Source organism: Neoarius graeffei, chromosome 6, assembly GCF_027579695.1.
Source record: "Neoarius graeffei isolate fNeoGra1 chromosome 6, fNeoGra1.pri, whole genome shotgun sequence".
NCBI classification, from domain to species: domain Eukaryota; kingdom Metazoa; phylum Chordata; class Actinopteri; order Siluriformes; family Ariidae; genus Neoarius; species Neoarius graeffei.
In genome coordinates, this window is record NC_083574.1 from 90,468,003 (window position 1) to 90,489,943 (window position 21,941).

The 21,941-nt window shown below is 39.9% G+C and overlaps 2 protein-coding genes across 2 annotated transcripts; both read left to right on the top strand.

Moving 5' to 3' along the window:
* Positions 1 to 365: 365 nt before the first annotated feature.
* LOC132887549 (extracellular calcium-sensing receptor-like) lies at positions 366 to 3,906 on the top strand. The gene is made up of 6 exons (XM_060923015.1): positions 366 to 577; positions 738 to 1,029; positions 1,195 to 1,986; positions 2,194 to 2,421; positions 2,660 to 2,783; positions 2,999 to 3,906. The coding sequence occupies exons 1-6, from the start codon at positions 366 to 368 to the stop codon at positions 3,904 to 3,906; spliced, it is 2,556 nt and encodes an 851-aa protein (XP_060778998.1).
* A 10,458-nt stretch (positions 3,907 to 14,364) lies between these two features.
* Positions 14,365 to 17,876, top strand: LOC132888373 (extracellular calcium-sensing receptor-like). The gene is made up of 6 exons (XM_060924428.1): positions 14,365 to 14,576; positions 14,699 to 14,990; positions 15,152 to 15,943; positions 16,170 to 16,397; positions 16,642 to 16,765; positions 16,969 to 17,876. Exons 1-6 carry the CDS (start codon positions 14,365 to 14,367, stop codon positions 17,874 to 17,876), a joined length of 2,556 nt encoding a protein of 851 aa, XP_060780411.1.
* Positions 17,877 to 21,941: the final 4,065 nt, after the last annotated feature.

Below are 21,941 nucleotides of genomic sequence, written 5' to 3' on the forward strand. Positions count from 1 at the left end.
GCAATACTTAAAAGAAAACAGAAGACACAAGAAACAACCAATATATGTACTCATTACCTGAGGTTAAAAGAAAAAATAGATAGATAGATAGATAGATAGATAGATAGATAGATAGATAGATAGATAGATAGATAGATAGATAGATAGATAGATAGATATGACAGCAAGGCACACTTCCTTCTGGTTAGAAACATGTCACACCTCTTTGGCTGTGACCCACATGAATAACTTTCCTATAGAGAATTTGCATTTCCTTCTGCATAAATACCATAGACTATTTCTGTACACTCAGCTGACACATCAGACCAAGGTCACATTCATTATTTCTTTCACTCTACATTTCTTCTAGAGACCTGCAGAGATAGATGGAGTCAATCTTTACTCTCTTGCATATAATAATAGCCATGATCAATTCCTGCAGTGCCCAAGAGAATACTTGCAGCTTGCGTGGAGAACCTGCATACCCACAACTATGGAAGGATGGTGATTTTATAGTTGGAGGAATTTTCCCCTTCCATAATAAATGGGAGTTCACTGACTCTTCCTATTCAGTCATACCTGCAATAAATTGCATGGGGTAAGCAAAGTAAACATTGACTGAAAAATTTAACCAAAAATTGCCAATCATCTAAGTAGTAATTTTGTCAGATACAGAATGTACATGTTGATATAGACATCTTCTGTCTGATTTTATTTTATTTATTTTTATTTGTTATTTTATTTTATTTTTTACCAAGCGTGGAGTTCAGAGCCTTCCAGTATTCACAGACATTGATCTTTGCAATTGAGGAGATCAACAACAGTTCTTCATTACTGCCTGGTGTCTCACTAGGTTACAAAATCTTTGACACTTGTAATTCAGCAGCAATGGGTGTGAAAGGAGCAATGATGCTTTTGAATGGAAATGATAACTTGAACTCAGATCAGATCTGCAGAAAACCAGCCCAGGTGCAAACCATAATAGGAGAGACATATTCATCAGTGTCCATGGCTATAGCAAAGAGTATTGGACCTTTCAGCATACCCTTAGTAAGAAACTATTTACTTAAGTATTTATATTTCAATAATAAAATAATATGTACAGAAATCTTATGAAGGGTATTTTGCAGCTCATTTATAGCTAACATTTGTGATGTAGCAGTAGAAAAAATACTGATTGTTATGTCTGATACAACTATGTGAATCTAATTTTAGATCAGTTACTATTCTACCTGTGAGTGTCTGAGTGATAAAAGGAAATATCCTTCATTTCTGCGCACTATTCCCAGTGATTATTACCAGACCTTAGCACTTGCAGAGATGGTCAGGCACTTTGGTTGGACCTGGGTGGGAGCAATAAGAAGAGACGATGATTATGGTAATACTGGGATGGCCACATTTTCAAAAATTGCAGCACAACTGGGCATATGTTTAGAATATTCACTTCCATTTTTTAGAACCTATTCACAAGAAAAAGTGTTGAGAATTATTGAGCAAATTAAAAGTTCCACTTCTCGAGTGATTGTGGGTTTTGTCACTCCCTGGGACCTGGAGATATTGCTTCATGTACTTTCTGAACACAATATCACTGGCTTCCAGTGGGTGGGAAGTGAGGCATGGATCGCTGATCTAAAAGCAGCTACATTGGACAAGGACAATATACTACAAGGAGCCATCGGGCTAGCGATTCCTAAAACAACAGTAACAGGTCTGAAGGACTTCATTCTAGATATAAAACCACTGAAAGTTGTCGGGAAAGCCATTTTTAGGAAATTCTGGGAAGCTCTGTTTACTTGTACACATACAGTGCACAATAATTCAGAGAACATACCAGTATGCACAGGAGAAGAGGAAGTCTCTGAGATAGCAAACACATTCACTGACATGTCCTTGATGCCTATTTTCAGTAATGTGTATAAAGGAGTCTATGCAGTTGCCCATGCACTACATGATTTCCTTGGCTGCAAACAAGCATGTTCTATCAAGAAGCAACCTGATCATTTCACAGTGAGTTAACAGTATTTTCAAGGCACATCTACACAAGCTGTAGTAATATAAACCCAGTCAAAATTTAGCATAGATGGAAATGCATTATTTTTCTGAAGTCAATTAAATATAATTTGTTTATCAGTGTGATAAAGCAGATTTGCAGACAGCTGTATGTATATTCATATTTAGGTAGCATGGAATACTGATTTCTAATTTTCCCATCAGTTTCTAGAACACCTCAAAAAAGTGCGTTTCACGACCAAGGAAGGTGAAGAGGTTTATTTTGATAAGAATGGTGATCCTCCAGCAAGATATGAAATAATAAATTGGCAAAAGAATACTGAGCATCAATATAAATTTGTCAAAGTTGGTCTGTATGACTCCACTCTGTCTGCTCAGGATCGATTAGCAGTAAATATGGCCTCCATTGTCTGGGCACAAAATATAAATCAGGTGCATATTTGGACAAATATGTGACTTGGTGTCAAATGTTGTGTATGTTGGGAGATTTTTATGTTGTTATGTGCATGACAGGGTGTTTTTATGCTGTTTGCTTCTAGTAGATAATTCAATTAAATTCATTTTAGTGCTTTTTATTGGACCTTGGTTTATGTATTGCAGTGATTAGTTTATGTATGCTGAATGAATTTTTGATAAAAGCAGCATCTTTTGACTTTTGCCTTGGTCATAGGTGCCAAAGTCTGTATGTAGTGAGAATTGCCCCCCTGGCACAAGAAAGGCTGTGCAGAAAGGAAAACCGATCTGCTGTTTTGACTGCATACCATGTGGTGATGGAGAGATCAGCAATATGACAGGTACAAAAATCCAAAAATTTCCTGAAGCAAACACAAACAAAAAACACAACACATATTCTTAAGATCATGTATAAATATATAGTAATAAAATAATGACAGAGTTAACAATTTTTGCAATGGTAAAAAATACATTACATGTAAATAAATTCAGTGTTATTTTCTTCTTTTCCCTCTCTCTCTCTCTCTCTCTCTCTCTCAATGTCTGTTTGGGACAGATTCTATTAAATGTAAACAATGCCAGCAAGATTACTGGTCAAATTCAGACAAAGATAAATGTGTAAAGAAGGAAACTGAATATTTGTCCTTTGAAGAAACTATGGGAATTTTATTAACAGCAGTGTCAATTGCTGGTGCATTTATGACAGTGGTAATTGCAAGCATATTCTTTAAACATAAAAACACACCAATAGTCAAAGCCAACAACTCCGAGCTCAGCTTCCTGCTGCTCTTTTCCCTGACTCTGTGTTTCCTTTGTTCATTGACTTTCATTGGACGACCCTCTGAGTGGTCTTGTATGCTGCGCCACACAATGTTTGGGATCACCTTCGTCCTTTGCATCTCTTGTGTACTGGGGAAAACAATTGTGGTGTTGGTGGCTTTCAGAGCTACACTTCCTGGCAGTAATGTCATGAAATGGTTTGGTCCTCCACAACAAAGACTCACTGTCCTTGCCTTCACTCTCATCCAGGTTCTTATTTGTGTGCTTTGGTTGACAATATCCCCTCCTTTCCCCTTCAAAAATCTAATGCACTATAAGGAAAAGATCATTCTTGAATGCAGTTTGGGCTCAAACATAGGTTTCTGGGCTGTTTTGGGTTACATAGGATTTTTAGCACTTTTGTGTTTCATTTTAGCTTTTCTGGCTAGGAAGCTTCCAGATAATTTTAATGAAGCCAAATTCATCACATTCAGCATGCTAATGTTTTGTGCAGTTTGGATTACTTTTATACCAGCTTATGTCAGCTCTCCTGGGAAATTCACTGTAGCTGTAGAGATATTTGCTATTTTAGCATCAAGCTTTGGTTTACTATTCTGTATATTTCTTCCAAAGTGTTACATAATCATCCTGAAATCAGAGAGGAACACTAAAAAGCAAATTATGGGAAAAGCGGCTGCTCATTAAGTTAATCGTCTAATATGCATGATAATTATGGACATACATTAAATGTGTCATCCAGTGAATACAAAACTTTACTCATGAAGTCATTTATTCATTCATATTTACATATTTTAATTGAAATGCAATAGAATAATATAACAATGACTGCCAATGTTAAGGCTTATATTATACATTTCTGTCTATTACTGTTAAACTTTCAATGGAAGTGACAATTATGATAGCATGCATACACTCAAAATTATCAACAAAGCAAGACATGCAAAGAACTTACCATGATAAAAAAAGGAGCGGAGATTTATCGCATGTAATTTTAATCAGTTTATTAAACAATTGCATGAGGCACATCTTGATTGCATTCAATACTACTTTATGTGTATAATTTTCTAATTTCGCACAACGTAGGAACATACTCTCTCTCTCTCTCTCTCTCTCTCTTTCTCAACTCTCTATTTTTCTCTTTTGTATACACCATACTGTTTTTTTAAACAACAGGCAACAAGACACATACACATTCACTAGGCTCTTTTGCTGTGTTGTCCTACTGCTTATATCTAGACTGCAGTCTCACTATAACAAACTCTTTGGAGGCATCCAAAGAATTCCTTAAGCAAAAAATTATGTAATAATGAAATGCTCCTACTTGTCACACTAAGCACTCCCTCTTTTCTAAAAGAAGGCCAACTGTGTTTAATTTAATTAAAGCTGCGCACATTTGCACAACGCTGTGCAAATGTGCACAGCTTTCCGATTTAAACTGTTTTTTTTTCTCATCCTTATACTTCCTGTTTCATGGACTGTAACAGATTTGCTTATTTAGTAATTTTAATACAGAATTTACTTTGAAATTATAATCAGACACTCCAACGCCCCCCCCCCCCCAAAAAAAAAAAATCGGATCTGCGCGATTCAGCCATGAAAAAGGCGGCATCCACCAAAAGGCGCGCTGTTTGCATCCCTGGTTGATTAAACACAAATCAAATCATACAGAATAGACCGAAAATATTTTTCAAAAATGACCCTCGCGGGAGTGAAGTGACAAGTGTCAAATAGAAACGTGACAAACAAGCAATATTAAGTGTACCTTACAATGTAAATGTACACTCAGCGGTTCCAGTTAGGCATTCTCAAGACATTGTTTACATGATGTTTTGGTTTCCAAAAACAAACTTAAACACAATTGATTGTTTATTTAAACAACTTACCACTTATAAAATGATCGGAGCAGACTTTCCTGTGTTTGGAAGACTGATAATCCTTGCGGTTGATTCTCGCAAGCCATAGATTTCTCCTTTGTATGCTGAGTTTCTTTGTTTGCTCACCCTCGTGCTCCCATACAGTGGGAATTCCATAAAAGCTCCGCTTGACGTCATCATCTGACCTATTACGACAGCCGTGAATACAACAGATGTGCACCATTGCTAGCTTTAAATAGCCTGCTTGGGTTCTTTTGAAGACTTTGTACTCGCGCATTACAATGTGTGCTCAGTGACCCATACAGTAAGCTTGACCCACAAGATGGCCGCCACTAGGGAATCCCCGACTCTGTGACGTCATGTGAAAACTATGTATTGTAAACTATCTGTATATGCGTCAGCATCAGCTGTGAATGGCAAGAAGTCAAGTTGAACCAGTGGGTAACATGTGATGAGTTACAACCGTGATGGCCTGTAATGAGAGAGAGTTGTGTTCCCCAAAGCTCATGTGTGTGTATACATGCAAGCCAAACCTAAAGTCATTGAAAAGTGAAAGTAAAGATAATTAATAAAACACACCTTGATCTGTCACACCTATCTCCCAGTTCCACATTGCCCTAGCATACAAGCTGTTACAGTATAATCATAGTGTCCTAACAATTTTACTTTCCCAAGAAACTTGGAATCCTGGACTGCTTTAATTTTAGGCACATTCTCCTTATCACTAATTTCTCCTTCTGAGTCACTATCACAGTTCATTGACTGAGATTAATGATCAAAAATGGAGGCAATGATTTCTTCATCTGTTATGGAAATGATGGAGGTTACTGGTCACGGGCGATTGCTCTAAGACAACGAGGGAGGCTCAGCCTCCTCTAAAAATAACGAACATCATGTAGGATGAATTGCGCTAGGCTTATGTTATAGCCGACCTTATAACATTGCTATTTCAGATCCAGAATCATAGAAATATATGTGCTCAACCCAACTACAGTGCGAAATCATTCCGTTATAACTTTCCCCAGTTCGCCTAATGTGTGCATGAGTTTTTCCCCCTCGTGACAGCGCGATGCAGCCCAGCCTCAGTGGATTGGGAGCTATGTGCTTGTCAATCTCAAAATGCAAGACGATTATTGGACAAATACTGCGAAAATGCCCGCCCACGGAGTCTCACGGACTCCCAGCCTCAATGGACTTCAACGGCATTTGGGAGCTATGCGCTTTTCAATCTCAAAATGCAAGATGGTTATTGGACAAATACTGTGAAAATGCCCGCCCATGGACTCCGAGCCTCACATGGGAAGGATATGGCAGTTTCCGCGAGGAGACTGATGATTGGTGAAAGCGGCCGGATATTTTCTTTGATTGACAGCTCATTTCAACTATAGACAGGCAGCGGACAGTGTTGCCAGATTGGGCAATTTCCCGCCCAATTGGGCAGTGTTAAGTGCATTTTGGCTGGTTTTGAACATATTTTGGGCTGGATAACATCAGCAGTATCTGGCAACATCAGTTCAGTCCCATGCGGATTCCTAAGTGCTGTGGTGTATTGTAAGAGATTGGCTTACATTTCGATTTCATTCATTACATATGGTTTCTACCAGCTTTTTTAGTTTGTATATATTTTCATTGTAAATAAAGTGTAAATATAGTGTTGTCAAGTTTGCTATCTAAGTTCCAGAAATTTTGTTTATTTTAGTGACTGAACTTGAGGGGGCTAGTCAGCTAGCAAGAAAGCTGCACACGGATGCCAAGCATTGCTGATTTAATTTTGGAGAAGCCATTTGCCAGTCTTCCTTTCGAGGATAAAATTAAAGAGCAGGGTAGACCAACGCCTCAAATTGACTTGGTGAAAAAGGTAGGGAATAATACTCGTTCCTTTCAGCTCTCCTGGTACGAGAAAGTGAATTGGCTAACAGCAAGTGACCCACATCAACAACAGTAAATAGGCTACTTTAGTAATATGTCATGGAGGGACCAAAAATATAGAAGCTATTTAAAATGTTTATGCTGAGTATATTATATTGGAATATATGTTTTTCTGGATATGAATTAAACACCACTACAATTTGGAAAACATTTTTAAACAAAAACACAGCCGAGGTCAATTTTTAAACAACATGCCACAATTTTAAAATATAAAATGTTAAAATATACCCCCCCCAACACCACCATCATGTATATTGGACAGTAGGCTAATGGGCCAAAAGAACCTGTTATTTCACAGTTTGTGACCCTGCCAACAATCACCCAGATCAGAGGCAAGAGTATGGGCAAAATTGATGTGTTTTTTCTTTTAAAATCTGGAAATATCGTAACCGACCAGCCTCCCCTGTTTGAAAGACTACCAGCCGCCACTGTTACTGGTGTATCGTTGTATGCCCACTCACAATGTATTCTAAATCTTCACCATTCAGTTCATTCAAGTGTTACAAATAACCAATGATGTTTGCAGTCATTTTGTTCTTTTTTCGATTCCTTGATCACCATTCTCAATAATGGTTAGTGATTTGAAACCTAAGGTAGTTGAGTTAAAACTTTGTTTTATTGCATTAACAGCTATTGTTAACTTGACTGCAGGCTTGATTACTTATTGTTTGTCCCTGGTGGGAATGGGGGCACATGGCTCAGTGACAGGTTTTTTTTTTTTCCCCCTGAAGACTCCAAATCATTGTCACTAAAGGTGTGGAACACAAAGTTTGTTAGTTTGTTGTCTGCAAAAGTTCAGAGTAAAAGAGTTTGTTATAGTGTGGTTGCAGTGTACTTATATTATTGCTAACTTTATTTGCAGAATTTTCTCTGGTAGATTTTACTGATTGACACAGTACATTTGAATGCTCTACCCTGTTAATATGTGAAGAGAAAGTAAAAGTAAAAAGGTAGTCAGTGAATCAATTTCATCAAAAGCATGGGTGGCAAGAACGCGTGAATGTGCCTGTTGTAGATATTTTTGCCAGTACCATTCAGCTCCAGCTATTGAGAAAATAGTCTATTCTTTTCCATGAAAATCAGCTTGATAGAGGGTTGGTCTCATATTGAATATAAAAATATAATTCCAACAATCTACTGTAAATAGGCATGAGTCTACATTTTTATTTGATAATTCAATTGATAATGGTAATAATACATAATGTATTCATTAGAGTTTTAACACTAAACACAAGACATGTTTTCCACAACTGGCAGAAAGTATGTCAGAAATGTTGTGAGAAGGGATCACAACATTACAAAGTTGTAAATGCTTTACTGTCCCAACTTTTTTTTGAAAAGTTTTTGATTTGCAAGAATAAAGCAAGCATGATGGATGTTGGGGCTCTGGCTCTCTTCAGTTTCCAGAGGAAATAGAGGCACTGCTGGGATTTCTTGGCCAGTGATGCAATCTTGGTCTTCCAGCAGAGGTCCTCTGTGATATGCACCCCCAGTAATTTGGTGCTGCTGACCTATTCCACAGCAGTTGCACTGATGGTCAGTGGGGAATGCTTGGTGTGGACCTTCCAGAAGTGAATAGCAATCTCTTTTATTATTATTATTATTATTAGATTTAGGGAGAGATTGATATTCATGCACCATGTAGTCAGTTAATTTAACTCAATTCTGTAATTTGCTTCATCCTTGTTGCTGATGAGATGCACCACAGTCGTGTCTTCGGCAAATTTGAAGAAATGGTTGGAGCTGTATGTTGGAACACAGCCATAGGTCAGCAAGGTGAACAGCAGGGGACTGAGCGCACACCCTTGGGGGACCTCCGTGCTGAGTGTGATGCTGCCCGATGCCTTGTTGTTGGTGCTTACTGATTGCAGTCTCTCAGAGAGAAAGTCCAGCAACGAGTTCCACAGTGAAGTGTTCGGGCCTAGCAGTCCAGTTTCCTGATCACCTGTTGAGGGATGATGGTAATAAATGCTGAACTAAAGTCTACAAACAGCATTCTCAAATGTGCATCTTTTCTGTCCAGATGGGAGAGGGCAAACTGGAATGCAGAGGAGATTGCATCATTAGTGGATCAGTTGGCCTGATATGCAAAATGAAAGGGGTCCAGGGTGGGATGAAGTATGAAACACCTGCGGTGTCTCCTCTCCCCATAGGAAATGGCACTTGAGATCAGCGATGTTGTGATCTGGCAGAGTTGGCTGAGACTCTGAAGTTTCTGCTCTTGTGCTTCCGTCAAGCTGTTTTCACTTCTTCTGTTCATATTCAACAGAAACTGGCGACTGTACTTGTGCCATAATACAGTGTCTTGCAAAAGTATTTATCCCCCTTTCTGTTTGTCCTGTTTTATTGCATTACACAATGGAATTTAAATGGATTTTTGGAGGGTCAGCAGCATTTGATTTGCACAACATGCCTACAACTTTAAAGATGAAAATTGTTGTTTTTTGTGACATAAACAATAATTAAGATGAAAAACAGAAATCTGCAGTGAGCATTGGTATTCACCCTCTTTTGTATGAAACCCCTAAATAAGAGCTGATTCAACCAATTCACTTCATAAGTCACATAATTAGTTGATTAAGATCCATCTGTGTGCAATCAAAGTGTCATATGATCTGTCATACAATGTCTGTATCAATCAACCTGTTCTGGAAGGACCCTAACTCTGCAACACGACTATGCAAGCAACATGAAAACCAAGGAGCACTCCAAACAGGTCTGAGACAAAGTTGTGAAGAAGTATGGATCAGGGTTGGTGTAGTATCTGACCAGGTGAGTGGAGCACAGAAGCATGGCAGGCCAGAACTGAGTTCTCAAAAACTCTTTTTACTTTTAGCTTTTCAGAACTGGAGCAGGACCCCGGGGCTGGTAACTCTAGCAGTATACCATGTAACCATCTGTTTGTTCCCTGTTCTGTGTGAACCCAGGTACTGCAGTGGGGTCATGGGTCCAAGTTGGCTTGTCACTTGGGAGCTGCTCGAACCCTGGCACTCGTTCAACAATGCTTCTGGTGGCCATCGATCAAGGGAGATGTCCAGGAATTTGTGGCAGCCTGCGACATGTGTGCCCAGAACAAGATAGCCAATCGACCCCCTGCTGGCCTGCTGAGACCCCTTCCAGCTCCTTGTCGACCCTGGTCACACATCGCCCTGGACTTCGTCACAGGACTCCCCAACTCAGGTGGCAACACATGCATTCTCACAGTCATTGACCATTTCTCTAAGTCAGTCCACTTCATCCCTCTGCCCATGCTTCCCACAGCTAAATAAACTGCCGAACTACTCATCCTCCACATCTTCCGCATACACAGCAGACTCCCCTCTGACATCATCTCTGACCGGGGTCCTCAATTCACTGCGCAGTTCTGGAGGGCCTTCTGCAAACTCACTGGGGCCTCCTGTAGTCTCTCATCAGGATTCCACCCTCAAACCAACGGCCATGCAGAATGGGCAAATCAAGACTTGGAAGTGGCACTCAGGTGCATGGCGTCCAGGGATGCCGGTTCTTGGAGTAAGTACATACCTTGGGTTGAATATGTTCACAATACTCTGCCTTCATCTGCCACAGGTCTCTCACCCTTCCAGTGCTCCCTAGGCTACCAACCACCACTCTTCCCCAACCAAGAGGAGGAGGTCACCATACCCTCAGCCCAGACCTTCATACACTGCTGCAGGAGGACATGGGTGTTGGCCCGGAGAAGACTCCTACGCTCCACTCTAGCATCAAAGAGGCAGGCTGACAAACGCTGCTCTAAGGTCCCCACCTACCAGGTGGGGCAGTGAGTCTTGCTCTCCATGCACCATTTGCCTCTCAGAACTGTCTCCCATAAGCTGGCTCCCAGATACGTAGGACCCTTCCTCATCGGTAAGGTGATCAATCCATGTTCTGTCAAACTGGCATTACCACTCACCATGCATAGCATTCACCCCACGTTCCATGTATCACCGTTGAAACCTCTTGTCTCCAGTTCTTTGTCCCCACCCTCCAAACCCCCTTCTCCTCCCAGGCTCATAGATGGCGGCGAAGCCTACACTATCAAAAAGCTGCTGAAGGTACAGCAGCGAGGCAGAGGACTTCAGTACCTGGTGGACTGGGAAGGTTACAGTCCCGAGAAGAGAAGTTGGGTCCCTGCCAGGTTTATCTTAGACCCAACCCTCATCACTGACTTTCACCAGCAACACCCTGACGCTCTTCCTAAAGCACCTGGAGGCACTTGTTGGGGGGGGGGGGGGGGGGGGGGTACTGTCATGCTCTGCCACAGACATCCGCTCCTGAGCTTGTGGATCTTCCATATCAGCTCCGATCTGGATCCAGGATGGGAATTTCATCCTGCCTGCTTCCCTGTTCAGCAAGTGCTCAACTGCATTCACTTCCTGATTACCACTGCTGCCTTTTTAAACGCCGTTCTCAGCTACAGACAGTGCCAGAACATATGTAGATTCTAGCCGTTTTTTGCCTCTAGAGTTTTTCATGTTTTTTTCCTCCAAGTGTTTTTTCCTGTCTTTGCCTGCCTCGTTTTTACAAGTCAAGTTTCACATTTTTTTTTATACCTGGACTATTTCCATTATTGTTTTCTAAATCAAGTTTGTTTATATTTTTGCCACACCTCTTTCTGGATGAAACCTACTACGCTTCTTGGATTACTGTGTGTGTGCATGTTCTGCTTTTGGGTCCTAATTCACCACACCTCCAGCAACCCTAACAATCATGGGAAATGCCATGTGTGGCACAAACAGACCCTGACAACACCATTCCTACAGTGAATCATGGTGGTGGCAGCATCATGCTGTGGGGATATTTTTCATCTGCAATGACAGGAAAGCTGGCTAGGACTGAAGGAAAGATGGATGGCACTAAATACAGAGCAATTCTGGAGGAAAACCTGCTTGAGTCAGCCAGGGGTTTGAAACTGGGATGAAGTTTCACCTTCCAGCAGGACAATGACCCTAAAATACTGCTAAACGTACACTGGAGTGCTTTAAAGGGAAACATTTAAATGTCTTGGAATGGTCTAATCAAAGCCCAGACCTCATTCCAATTGAGAGTCTGTGGCATAAATTGAAGATTGCTGTACACCAACACAACTCATCTAACTTGAAGGAACTAGAGCCTTGAGGAATGGACAAAAATCCCAGGAGAAAAATGTGCTAAGCTAATAGAGACTTACCCCAAGAGACTTGCAGCTGTAATTGCAGCAAAAGCTGGCTCTACAAAGTATAGACTTTGGGGGATGAATACCTACGCACACTCCAGATTTCTTTTTTTTCATCTTAATTATTGTTGGTGTCACAATAAACCAACAGTTTTCATCTTTAATGTTGTAGGCATGTTGTGTAAATTAAATGCTGCTAACCCTCCAAAAATCCATTTAAATTCCATCTTGTAATGTGACAAAACAGGACAAACACAAAGGGGGATGAATACTTTTGCAAGACACTGTATTGATGAACATGTAGACATAGACAAAGAAATATTTAAAAACACCATGCTATTGGGTCTGCAACAGGCTGCTGCATCCATGTGCGCCACCAACTTGAGTAACAACCCATTTCTGTCTACAAAATGATTGAGCATATTGGTTACCTTCTAAGTAAAAATGAATTTTGCTTAATTATTATTGTATCTGTCGCCCGAATCCACTGCATCTATAGATGAAGGAAAAGTTTATCCAAGCTGGCAGTGTAAGAGTTGCATCTACAAATGTGCAGACTTCACGCAGGCAAATAAGTAACAGACTGATATAGACATGAAGTATACTGAATGGCCTAAATCTCCTCAATGGAGTTGATTGTGAGAATGTGTGAGAAGAAATGTGAATTCAGATCAGAGTTGTCTGCTGTCTGCTTATCCAATGCTGTCCTGAAGTCACACCACAGGAGTGAAATTCCAGCAACTTTCATGCAGATTTTCTGTCTATGAGTCTGCATGAGTTTATATTCATTAACCTAATTTGCACTGGAGCCAGTCCACATCTCCTAAATGGAGGTGACTGTTACCTGAATCTGCCAGAAGAAATGCAGACACAGATTAGTCAGCAATTTGTGGTTTTTCTACTGACCCTCTTTTTACCAGAGAGTGAAAAAAATTAATTTACACCTGTCCTGGGGGTGCCTGTGTTCAGCACTGAATTTATTTGCTATGTCACACTGCACAGTCATGATTCATGGCTCATGTGAAAGGCACATTCCACACTACACTCAGTGGCAATTTTTTGGAGCACCTGCTCATTCATGCAATATACCAATCAAATTTCAGACTTTGACCATATGGTTGTTGGTGCCAGAAGGTTGGTTTGAGTATTTCAGAAACTGTTGATCTTCTGGGACTTTAATGTAGAATAGAGTTTACACAGAATGGTCATTACATGGTCAAACTTTTACATGTTCTACTTTATATAGTTCTGAATATGACACATTTTGCTTCATTGAAATTCTATCAGACATAAACTTATGCTCTTACTTCTATATTTATAACTGAAACCACTTATGGTAAATAGCATTACATCCAAATTGTCAAGAAAACTAAGTTTCAAATATGAAATGCTGATCACTTTGATTATCAGCACCATCCACCTCAATCTTTGCATTATCACCATAGGTAAAAGTCACTCATGGCATTTGACTGATCGAAGATTCAATTTTTCACCCTATGGTCTCTCCAGCCTATTGTACTTCATAGAACATTTTACCATTAACAATTAATTAAAAAGATATTTAATATTAATAAATATGTTTTGAACAGGGCGGCACGGTGGTGTAGTGGTTAGCACTGTTGCTTCACAGAAAGAAGTTCCTGGGTTCGAGCCCAGCAGCTGGCAAGTGTCTTTCTGTGTGGACTTTTCATGTTCTCGCCATGTCTGCGTGGGTTTCCTCCATGTGCTCCAGTTTCCCCACAGTCCAAAGACATGCAAGTTAGGCTAATTGGTAGCTCTAAAGTAAGTGTGAATGGTTGTCTCTGTGTCAGCCCTGTGATAACCAGGCAACTTGTCCAAGGTTTACCCCACCTCTTGCCCATAGTCAGCTGGGATAGGCTCCAGCTTGCCTGCGACCCTGTAGAACAGGATAAGCAGCTACAAATAATGGATGGATATTTTGAACAACAGTTGAAAGAAAAGAGGTGAAAAAAATGCAAGGCACAATTCTTTCATATTAGAAACATGTCACACCTCCTTTGGCTCTGAGCCACATGAATAACTTTCCTATAGAGAATTTGCATTTCCTACTGCATATATACCCAAGATTATTTTTGTTCACTGAGCTATCAAATAAGACCAAGGTCACATTCATTATCTCGTTTGCTCTACATTTCTTCTCGATAGCTTCCAGAGCTGCAGAAATAGATGGAGTCAATCTTTACTGTCTTGCATATAATAATAGCCATGATCAATTCCTCCAGTTCCCATGAGACTACTTGCAGCTTGCTTGGAGAACCTGCATACCCACAACTATGGAAGGATGGTGATTTGATAGTTGGAGGAATTTTCCCCTTCCATAATAAATGGGAGACCACTGACTCTTCCTATTCAGTCATACCTGCAATAAATTGCATGGGGTAAGCAAAATAAACATGAACTGAAAAAATGTAACTGACAATTGCCAATCAAGTCAATAGTAATTTTGTGACCTATAGTGTAACATAAATGTATATTATCTATATGATTTTTTTTTAACAAGTGTGGATTTCAGAGCCTTCCAGTATTCACAGACATTGATCTTTGCAATCGAGGAGATTAACAACAGTTCTTCATTACTGCCTGGTGTTTCACTGGGTTACAAAATCTTTGACACTTGTAATTCAGCGGCACTGGGTGTGAAAGGAGCCATGACACTATTGAATGGAAATGATAGCTCAGATTCAGATCAAGTCTGCACAAATCCAGACCAGGTTCAAGCCATAATAGGAGAGACATATTCATCAGTATCCACTGCGATATCAAATAGTATTGGACCTTTCAGCGTGCCCTTAGTAAGAAATTATTTTTCATATATTTATTTTTTAATTATAAAATATTTACAACAATCTTTTGAAAGGCATTTTAGAGCTCATTTATAGCTAATAAAAGTATGTGGCAGGAGGAAAAAATACTGATTGTCATGTTTGATACAACTATGTGAATCTAATTTTAGATCAGTTACTATTCTACCTGTGAGTGTCTAAGTGACAAAAGAAAATATCCGTCATTTCTGCGCACTATTCCCAGTGATTATTACCAGACCTTAGCACTTGCAGAGATGATCAAACACTTTGGTTGGACCTGGGTGGGAGCAATAAGAAGAGATGATGATTATGGTAATAATGGCATGGCTGCATTTACAAAAATTGCAGAGCAACTGGGCATATGCTTAGAATATTCACTTCCATTTTATAGAACTTATTCACAAGAAAAAGTGTTGAGAATTATTGAGCAAATTAAAAGTTCCACTTCCCGAGTGATCGTGGGTTTTGTCACTCCCTGGGACCTAGACATTTTGCTTCATATATTTTCTGAACACAACATCATTGGTTACCAGTGGGTGGGAAGTGAGGCATGGATTGCTGATCGAGAAGCAGCTACATGGGATAAGTATAACATACTGCAAGGAGCCATCGGGTTGGCTATACCCCAAACAACAGTAACGGGTCTGAAGGACTTTATACTCGATATAAAACCACTGAAATTTGTAGGCAGAGCCATTTTTACAAAATTCTGGGAAGCTCTGTTTACTTGTACACATACAGTGCACGATAAGTTAGAAAACATAACAGTATGCACAGGAGAAGAGGAAGTCTCTGAGGTAGTAAACACATTCACTGACATGTCTTTGATGCCTATTTTCAGTAATGTGTATAAAGGAGTATATGCAGTTGCCCATGCACTACATGATTTTCTTGGCTGCACACAAACATGTTCTATAAAGAAGCAGCCTGATCCTTTCACAGTGAGTTAACAGTATTTTCATGGCACATTTTTGTACTTTAAGCTTTTATACACACAAGCTTTAGTAATATCAACCCAGTCAAAATTTAGCATAGATGGAAATGCATTATTTTCTGAAGTCAATTAAATATTTTGTTGAGCAGTGTGATGAAGCAGATTTGTAGACAGCTGTATGTATATTCATATTTAGACAGAATGGAAGACTGATTTCTAATTTTCCCCATCAGTTTCTAGAACACCTCAAAAATGTGCGTTTCACAACCAAGGAAGGTGAAGAGGTTTATTTTGATAAGAATGGTGATCCCCCAGCAAGATATGAAATAATAAATTGGCAAAAGAATACTGAAAACCAATATAAATTTGTAACAGTTGGAATTTATGACTCCACTCTGCCTGCTCAGGACCGATTAGCAGTAAATATGCCCTCCATTGTCTGGGCACAAAATATAAATCAAGTGAGTATTTGGGCAAATATGTGACTTGGTCTCATATGTTGTGGATGTTGGGTGTTTTTATGTTGTTATGTGTATGATAGGGTGTTCTTATGCTGTGTACTTCAAGTGGTTGGTTCAAGTCAATACATTTTTATTGCTTTTTATTGGTTCTTTCTTTATGTAGTTTCCCTGATTAGTGTTTGTACTTTATGCTGAACTGATGTTTGATGAAAGTAGCATCTTTTGACTTTTGCCTTGGTCATAGGTGCCAAAGTCCATATGTAGTGAGAGTTGCCCCCCTGGCACAAGAAAGGCTGTGCAAAAAGGAAAGCCTATCTGCTGTTTTGACTGCATACCATGTGCTGATGGAGAGATCAGTAATATGACAGGTAAAAAGAAAAACAAAACTTTGGATGCAAACAAACAAAAACACAAAACATATCATTAATATCACATATATATAAATACTAATAAAATAATAATAGAGTCAACAATTTTTTCAATGGTAAAAAAAAATAGATATTGTATGTAAATTAATTCTACTCAGTGCTGTTTCTTTTCCTTTCTTATACTCTCTTTCTCTCTCGGACAGATTCTATTAAATGTGAACAATGCCACCAAGAATACTGGTCAAATCCAGATAAAGATAAATGTGTAAAGAAGGAAACTGAATATTTGTCCTTTGAAGAAACAATGGGAATTTTGTTAACAGCACTGTCAATTGCTGGTGCTTTTATGACAATAGTAATAGCAATCATATTCTTTAAATATAAAAACACACCAATTGTCAAAGCCAATAACTCTGAGCTGAGCTTCCTGCTGCTCTTTTCTCTGACTCTGTGCTTCCTTTGTTCACTGACTTTCATTGGTCGGCCCTCTGAGTGGTCTTGTATGCTGCGCCACACAGTGTTCGGGATCACCTTCGTCCTTTGCATCTCTTGTGTACTGGGCAAAACAATTGTGGTGTTAATGGCTTTCAGGGCTACACTTCCAGGCAGTGATGTCATGAAATGGTTTGGGCCTCCACAGCAAAGACTCAGTGTCCTTGCCTTCACTCTCATCCAGGTTCTTATTTGTGTGCTTTGGTTGACAATATCCCCTCCTTTCCCCTTCAAAAATCTAATGCACTATAAGGAAAAGATCATTCTTGAATGCAGTTTGGGCTCAAACATAGGTTTCTGGGCTGTTTTGGGTTACATAGGATTTTTAGCACTTTTGTGTTTCATTTTAGCTTTTCTGGCTAGGAAGCTTCCAGATAATTTTAATGAAGCCAAATTCATCACATTCAGCATGCTAATGTTTTGTGCAGTTTGGATTACTTTTATACCAGCTTATGTCAGCTCTCCTGGGAAATTCACTGTAGCTGTAGAGATATTTGCTATTTTAGCATCAAGTTTTGGTTTACTATTCTGTATATTTCTTCCAAAGTGTTACATAATCATCCTGAAATCAGAGAGGAACACTAAAAAGCAAATTATGGGAAAAGCGGCTGCTCAGTAAGTTAATGGTCTAATATGCATGATTATTATGGACATGCATGAAAAGTGCCATTCAGTGAATACAAAACTTTACTCATGAAGTCATTTATTCATTCATATTTATGTATTTTAATTGAAATGCAATAGAATAATATAACAATGACTGCCAATGTTAAGGCTTATATTATACATTTCTGTCTATTGCTGTTAAACTTTCAATGGAAGTGACAATTATGATATCATGCATATACTCAAGAAATGATCAACAAAGCAAGACATGCAAAGAACTTACCATGATAAAAAAGGAGTGGAGATTTTTCACATGTAATTTTAATCGCTTTATTAAACAGTTGCATGAGCCATATCTTGATTGCATTCAATACTACTTTGGTTATGTGTCTCATTTTCTAATTTCACACAACACAGGCACATGTACTCTCTCTCTCTCTTCTCTCAACTCTATATTTTTTCTCTTTTATATACACCATACTGTTTTTTTTAAACAATAGGCAACAAAACACATACACGTTCAATATGTTCTTTTGCTGTGTGTTCCTACTGCTTATATATGCACTGCAGTCTCGCGATAACAAACTCTTTGGAGGCATACAAAGAATTCCTTATACAAAAAAATATGTAATACTCAAATGCACCCACTTGTCACACTAAGCACTTACTCTTTTGTAAAAGCAGCCCAACTGCATTTAATTCATATCCAGACTTAATTCACTTGCATATGTAAGAAGTAATGGAAATAAGTCACTTTTTTCAAAGTCATAAAAATCATGCGAATATTATAAACTATCGGTACGTGTGGCAGCATCGGCTGTGAACGGCAAGAAGTCAGGTTGAACCAGTGGGTAACATGTGATGAGTTACACCCATGTCTTAAGATGGCCTGTAATGAGAGAGAGTTGTGTTCCCCAACGCTCATGTGTGCGTATACATGCAAGCCAAACCTAAAGTCATTGAAAAGTGAAAGTAAAGATAATTAATAAAACACACCTTGATCTGTCACACCTATCTCCCAGGTCCTCATTGCCCCAGCATACAAGCTGTTACAGTATGATCATAGTGTCCCAACAGTTTTACTTTCCCAAAAACTTGGAATCCTGGACTGCTTTAATTTTAGGCACATTCTCCTTATCACTAATTTCTCCTTCTGAGTCACTATCGCAGTTCACTGACTGAGATTAATGATCAAAAATGGAGGCAATGCTTTCTTCATCTGTTATAGAAATGATGGCAGTTACTGGTGTATCGTTGTATGCCCACTCAGTATGCTGTCTAAATTTTCACCATTTAGTTAATTCAAGTGTTGCAATTAACCAGTGATGTTCACAGTCAGTTTGTTCTTTTGTCATTCCCAATAATGGTTAGTGATCGAAACCTAAGGTAGTTGAGTTAAGCCTTTGTTTTATTGCATTAACAGCTATTGTTAACTTGACTGCAGGCTTGATTCCTTCTTGTTTGTCACTGGTGGGAATGGGCTCAGTGATTTTTTTTTTTATCATTTTTTTTTTCCCTGAAGACTCCAACTCATTGTTCAATCAACTCAGTCAATGGTATCAAATGCTTGGTTGGCCAGAAGGAGTGAATGTGCCTGTCATAGACATTTTTGCTAATACCATTCAGCTCCAGCAACTGAGAAAATAACCTGTTCTTTTCCATGAAAATCAGCTTGATGGAGGCCTGGTCTCATGTTGAATATAAAATTATAATTCCAACAAACTATTGTAAATAGGGATGAGTCTCCATTTTTGAAAATTTGATTATTCAGAAGAGGGGTGGCATGGTGGTGTAGTGGTTAGCACCGTCACCTCACAGCAAGAAGGTCCTGGGTTTGAGCCCAGCGGACGGCAAGGGCCTTTCTGTGTGGAGTTTGCATTTTCTCCCCGTGTCTGTGTGGGCTTCTCCGAGGGCTCTGTTTTCCCCCCAGTTCAAAGACATGCAGATTAGGCTAATTGGTGGCTCTAAATTGACCATTGGTGTGAATGTGAGTGTGATTGATTGTGTGTCTCTAAGGCCAAGTTTACATTAGACCGTATCAGCGGATCATCAGATTAACGTTTTTAAAACGATTAGTGTGCACACAGCAACACCAATACACGATTTGCCTGCACACAGCAACACCAATACACGGATACGCTCGGCTCCGCAGGCATCCTGCGCTCCAAATCACTCCGCCCTGAACAGCGAGTGCCCTCTGGAGGGTGCGCACTCCGGCCCTGCGCAGCTCACAGAGCGCGCGAGTGAAGTGCACAAGCAATGATTCGGGACTGAGCCGCTGTGTGTGTGATCCCAGCGCATATCACTTACCACTTGCAAGTGGAAGGATGGCAAGCCTAAAGACAATCATAACTACACAATGGGCAGTATTTGCATCAGTATTTGCAGTATTTTCATACTTTTATACTCTTTAATAAAAGGTGATACAAGGCGGAAGTCCGCGCCGTTTTTCAGCAGTCGCGTCACATGACCAACGCCAGCGAATCAGGAAGGTGGATGTCACAGTGACGTTGTCCAATGACGACGCCAGCTAGAGCTCAGCACAGCGTATCCGCGTATTCTCAATGTTTACACAGCACCGGACCAGACACGATCTAGATTGAATACGTGGACCCTGGCGGATTCCCATTTCCCGGCGTTTCCAGGCGGTTTAATGTAAACGGACAGTGCATCCGCGAAGAAAACGAGACAGATACGGTCTAATGTAAACTTGGCCTATGTGTCAGCCCTGCCATGACCTGGCAACTTTTCCAGGGTGTACCCCGCCTCTCGCCCATAATAATAATAAATAATAAGTCAGCAGGGATAGGCTCCAGCTTGCATGCGACCCTGTATAACAGGATAAGTGGTGTCAGATAATGGATGGATGGATGGATGGATAGATAGAGTTTTAACATAAGACACATGTTTTCCATAACTGGCAGAAATTATGTCAGAAGTGTTGTGAGAAGGGATCACAACATTACGAAGTTGTAAATGATTTACTGTCCCAAATTTTTTTGATTTTTTTTTTTATTAGCAAGAATAAAGCAAGCATGATGGATGATGGGGCTCTGGCTCTCTTCAGTTTCCAGAGGAAATAGAGGCACTCCTGGGCTTTCTTGGCCAGTGATGCAATATTAGTCTTCCAGCAGAGGTCCTCTGTGATATGCACCCCCAGTAATTTGGTGCTGCTGATCCATTCCACAGCAATTGCACTGATGGTCAGTGGGGAATGCTGGGTGTGGACCTTCCAGAAGTGAATAACAATCTCTTTTATTATTATTATTATAATCAGATTTAGGGAGAGATTGCTATTCATGCACCATGTGGCCAGTTAATTTAACTCACTTCTGTAATTTGCTTCATCCTTGTTGCTGATGAGATGCACCACAGTCGTGTCTTTGGCAAATTTGAAGAAGTGGTTGGAGCTGTATGTTGTAACACAGCCATAGGTCAGCAAGGTGAACAGCAGGGGACTGAGCACACACCCTTGGGGGGGCCCCATGCTGAGTGTGATGCTGTCCGATGCCTTGTTGTTGATGCTTACTGATTGTAGTCTCTCAGAGATAAAGTCCAGCAACCAGTTGCACAGTGAAGTGTTCGGGCATAGCAGTCCAGTTTCCTGATCACCTGTTGAGGGATGATGGTAAATGCTGAACTAAAGTCTATGAACAGTATTCTTAAATGTGAGTCTTTTCTGTCCAGATGGGAGAGGGCAAACTGGAATGCAGAGGAGATTGCATCATTAGTAGACCAGCTGGCCTGATATGCAAAATGAAAGGGGTCCAGGGTGGGAGGAAGGATGAAACACCTGCAGCGTCTCCTCTCCCCATAGGAAATGGCATTCGAGGTCAGCAATGTGATCTGGCGGAGTTGGCGGAGGCTCTGAAGTTTCTGCTCTTGTGCTTCCGTCAAGCTGTTTTCACTTGTTCTGTTCATATTCAACAGAAACTGAAGACTGCCATAATGCAGTGTCTTGCAAAAGTATTTATCCCCATTTGTGTTTGTCCTGTTTTGTCGCATAACAAGATGGAATTTAAATGGATTTTTGGAGGGTTAGCATCATTTGATTTACACAACATGCCTACAACTTTAA

What these genes read in the sequence shown, in the direction of transcription:
- LOC132887549 (XM_060923015.1), top strand. Translation starts at nt 366, where the DNA reads ATGGAGTCAATCTTTACTCTCTTGCATATAATAATAGCCATGATCAAT. An exon ending in GACCTTTCAGCATACCCTTA is followed by an intron (nt 1,030 to 1,194) that starts GTAAGAAACTAT and finishes ATCTAATTTTAG; the next exon opens with ATCAGTTACTATTCTACCTG. An exon ending in AGAGATCAGCAATATGACAG is followed by an intron (nt 2,784 to 2,998) that starts GTACAAAAATCC and finishes TGTTTGGGACAG; the next exon opens with ATTCTATTAAATGTAAACAA.
- LOC132888373 (XM_060924428.1), top strand. Translation starts at nt 14,365, where the DNA reads ATGGAGTCAATCTTTACTGTCTTGCATATAATAATAGCCATGATCAAT. An exon ending in CCTGCAATAAATTGCATGGG is followed by an intron (nt 14,577 to 14,698) that starts GTAAGCAAAATA and finishes TTTTTTAACAAG; the next exon opens with TGTGGATTTCAGAGCCTTCC. An exon ending in GGGCACAAAATATAAATCAA is followed by an intron (nt 16,398 to 16,641) that starts GTGAGTATTTGG and finishes CCTTGGTCATAG; the next exon opens with GTGCCAAAGTCCATATGTAG.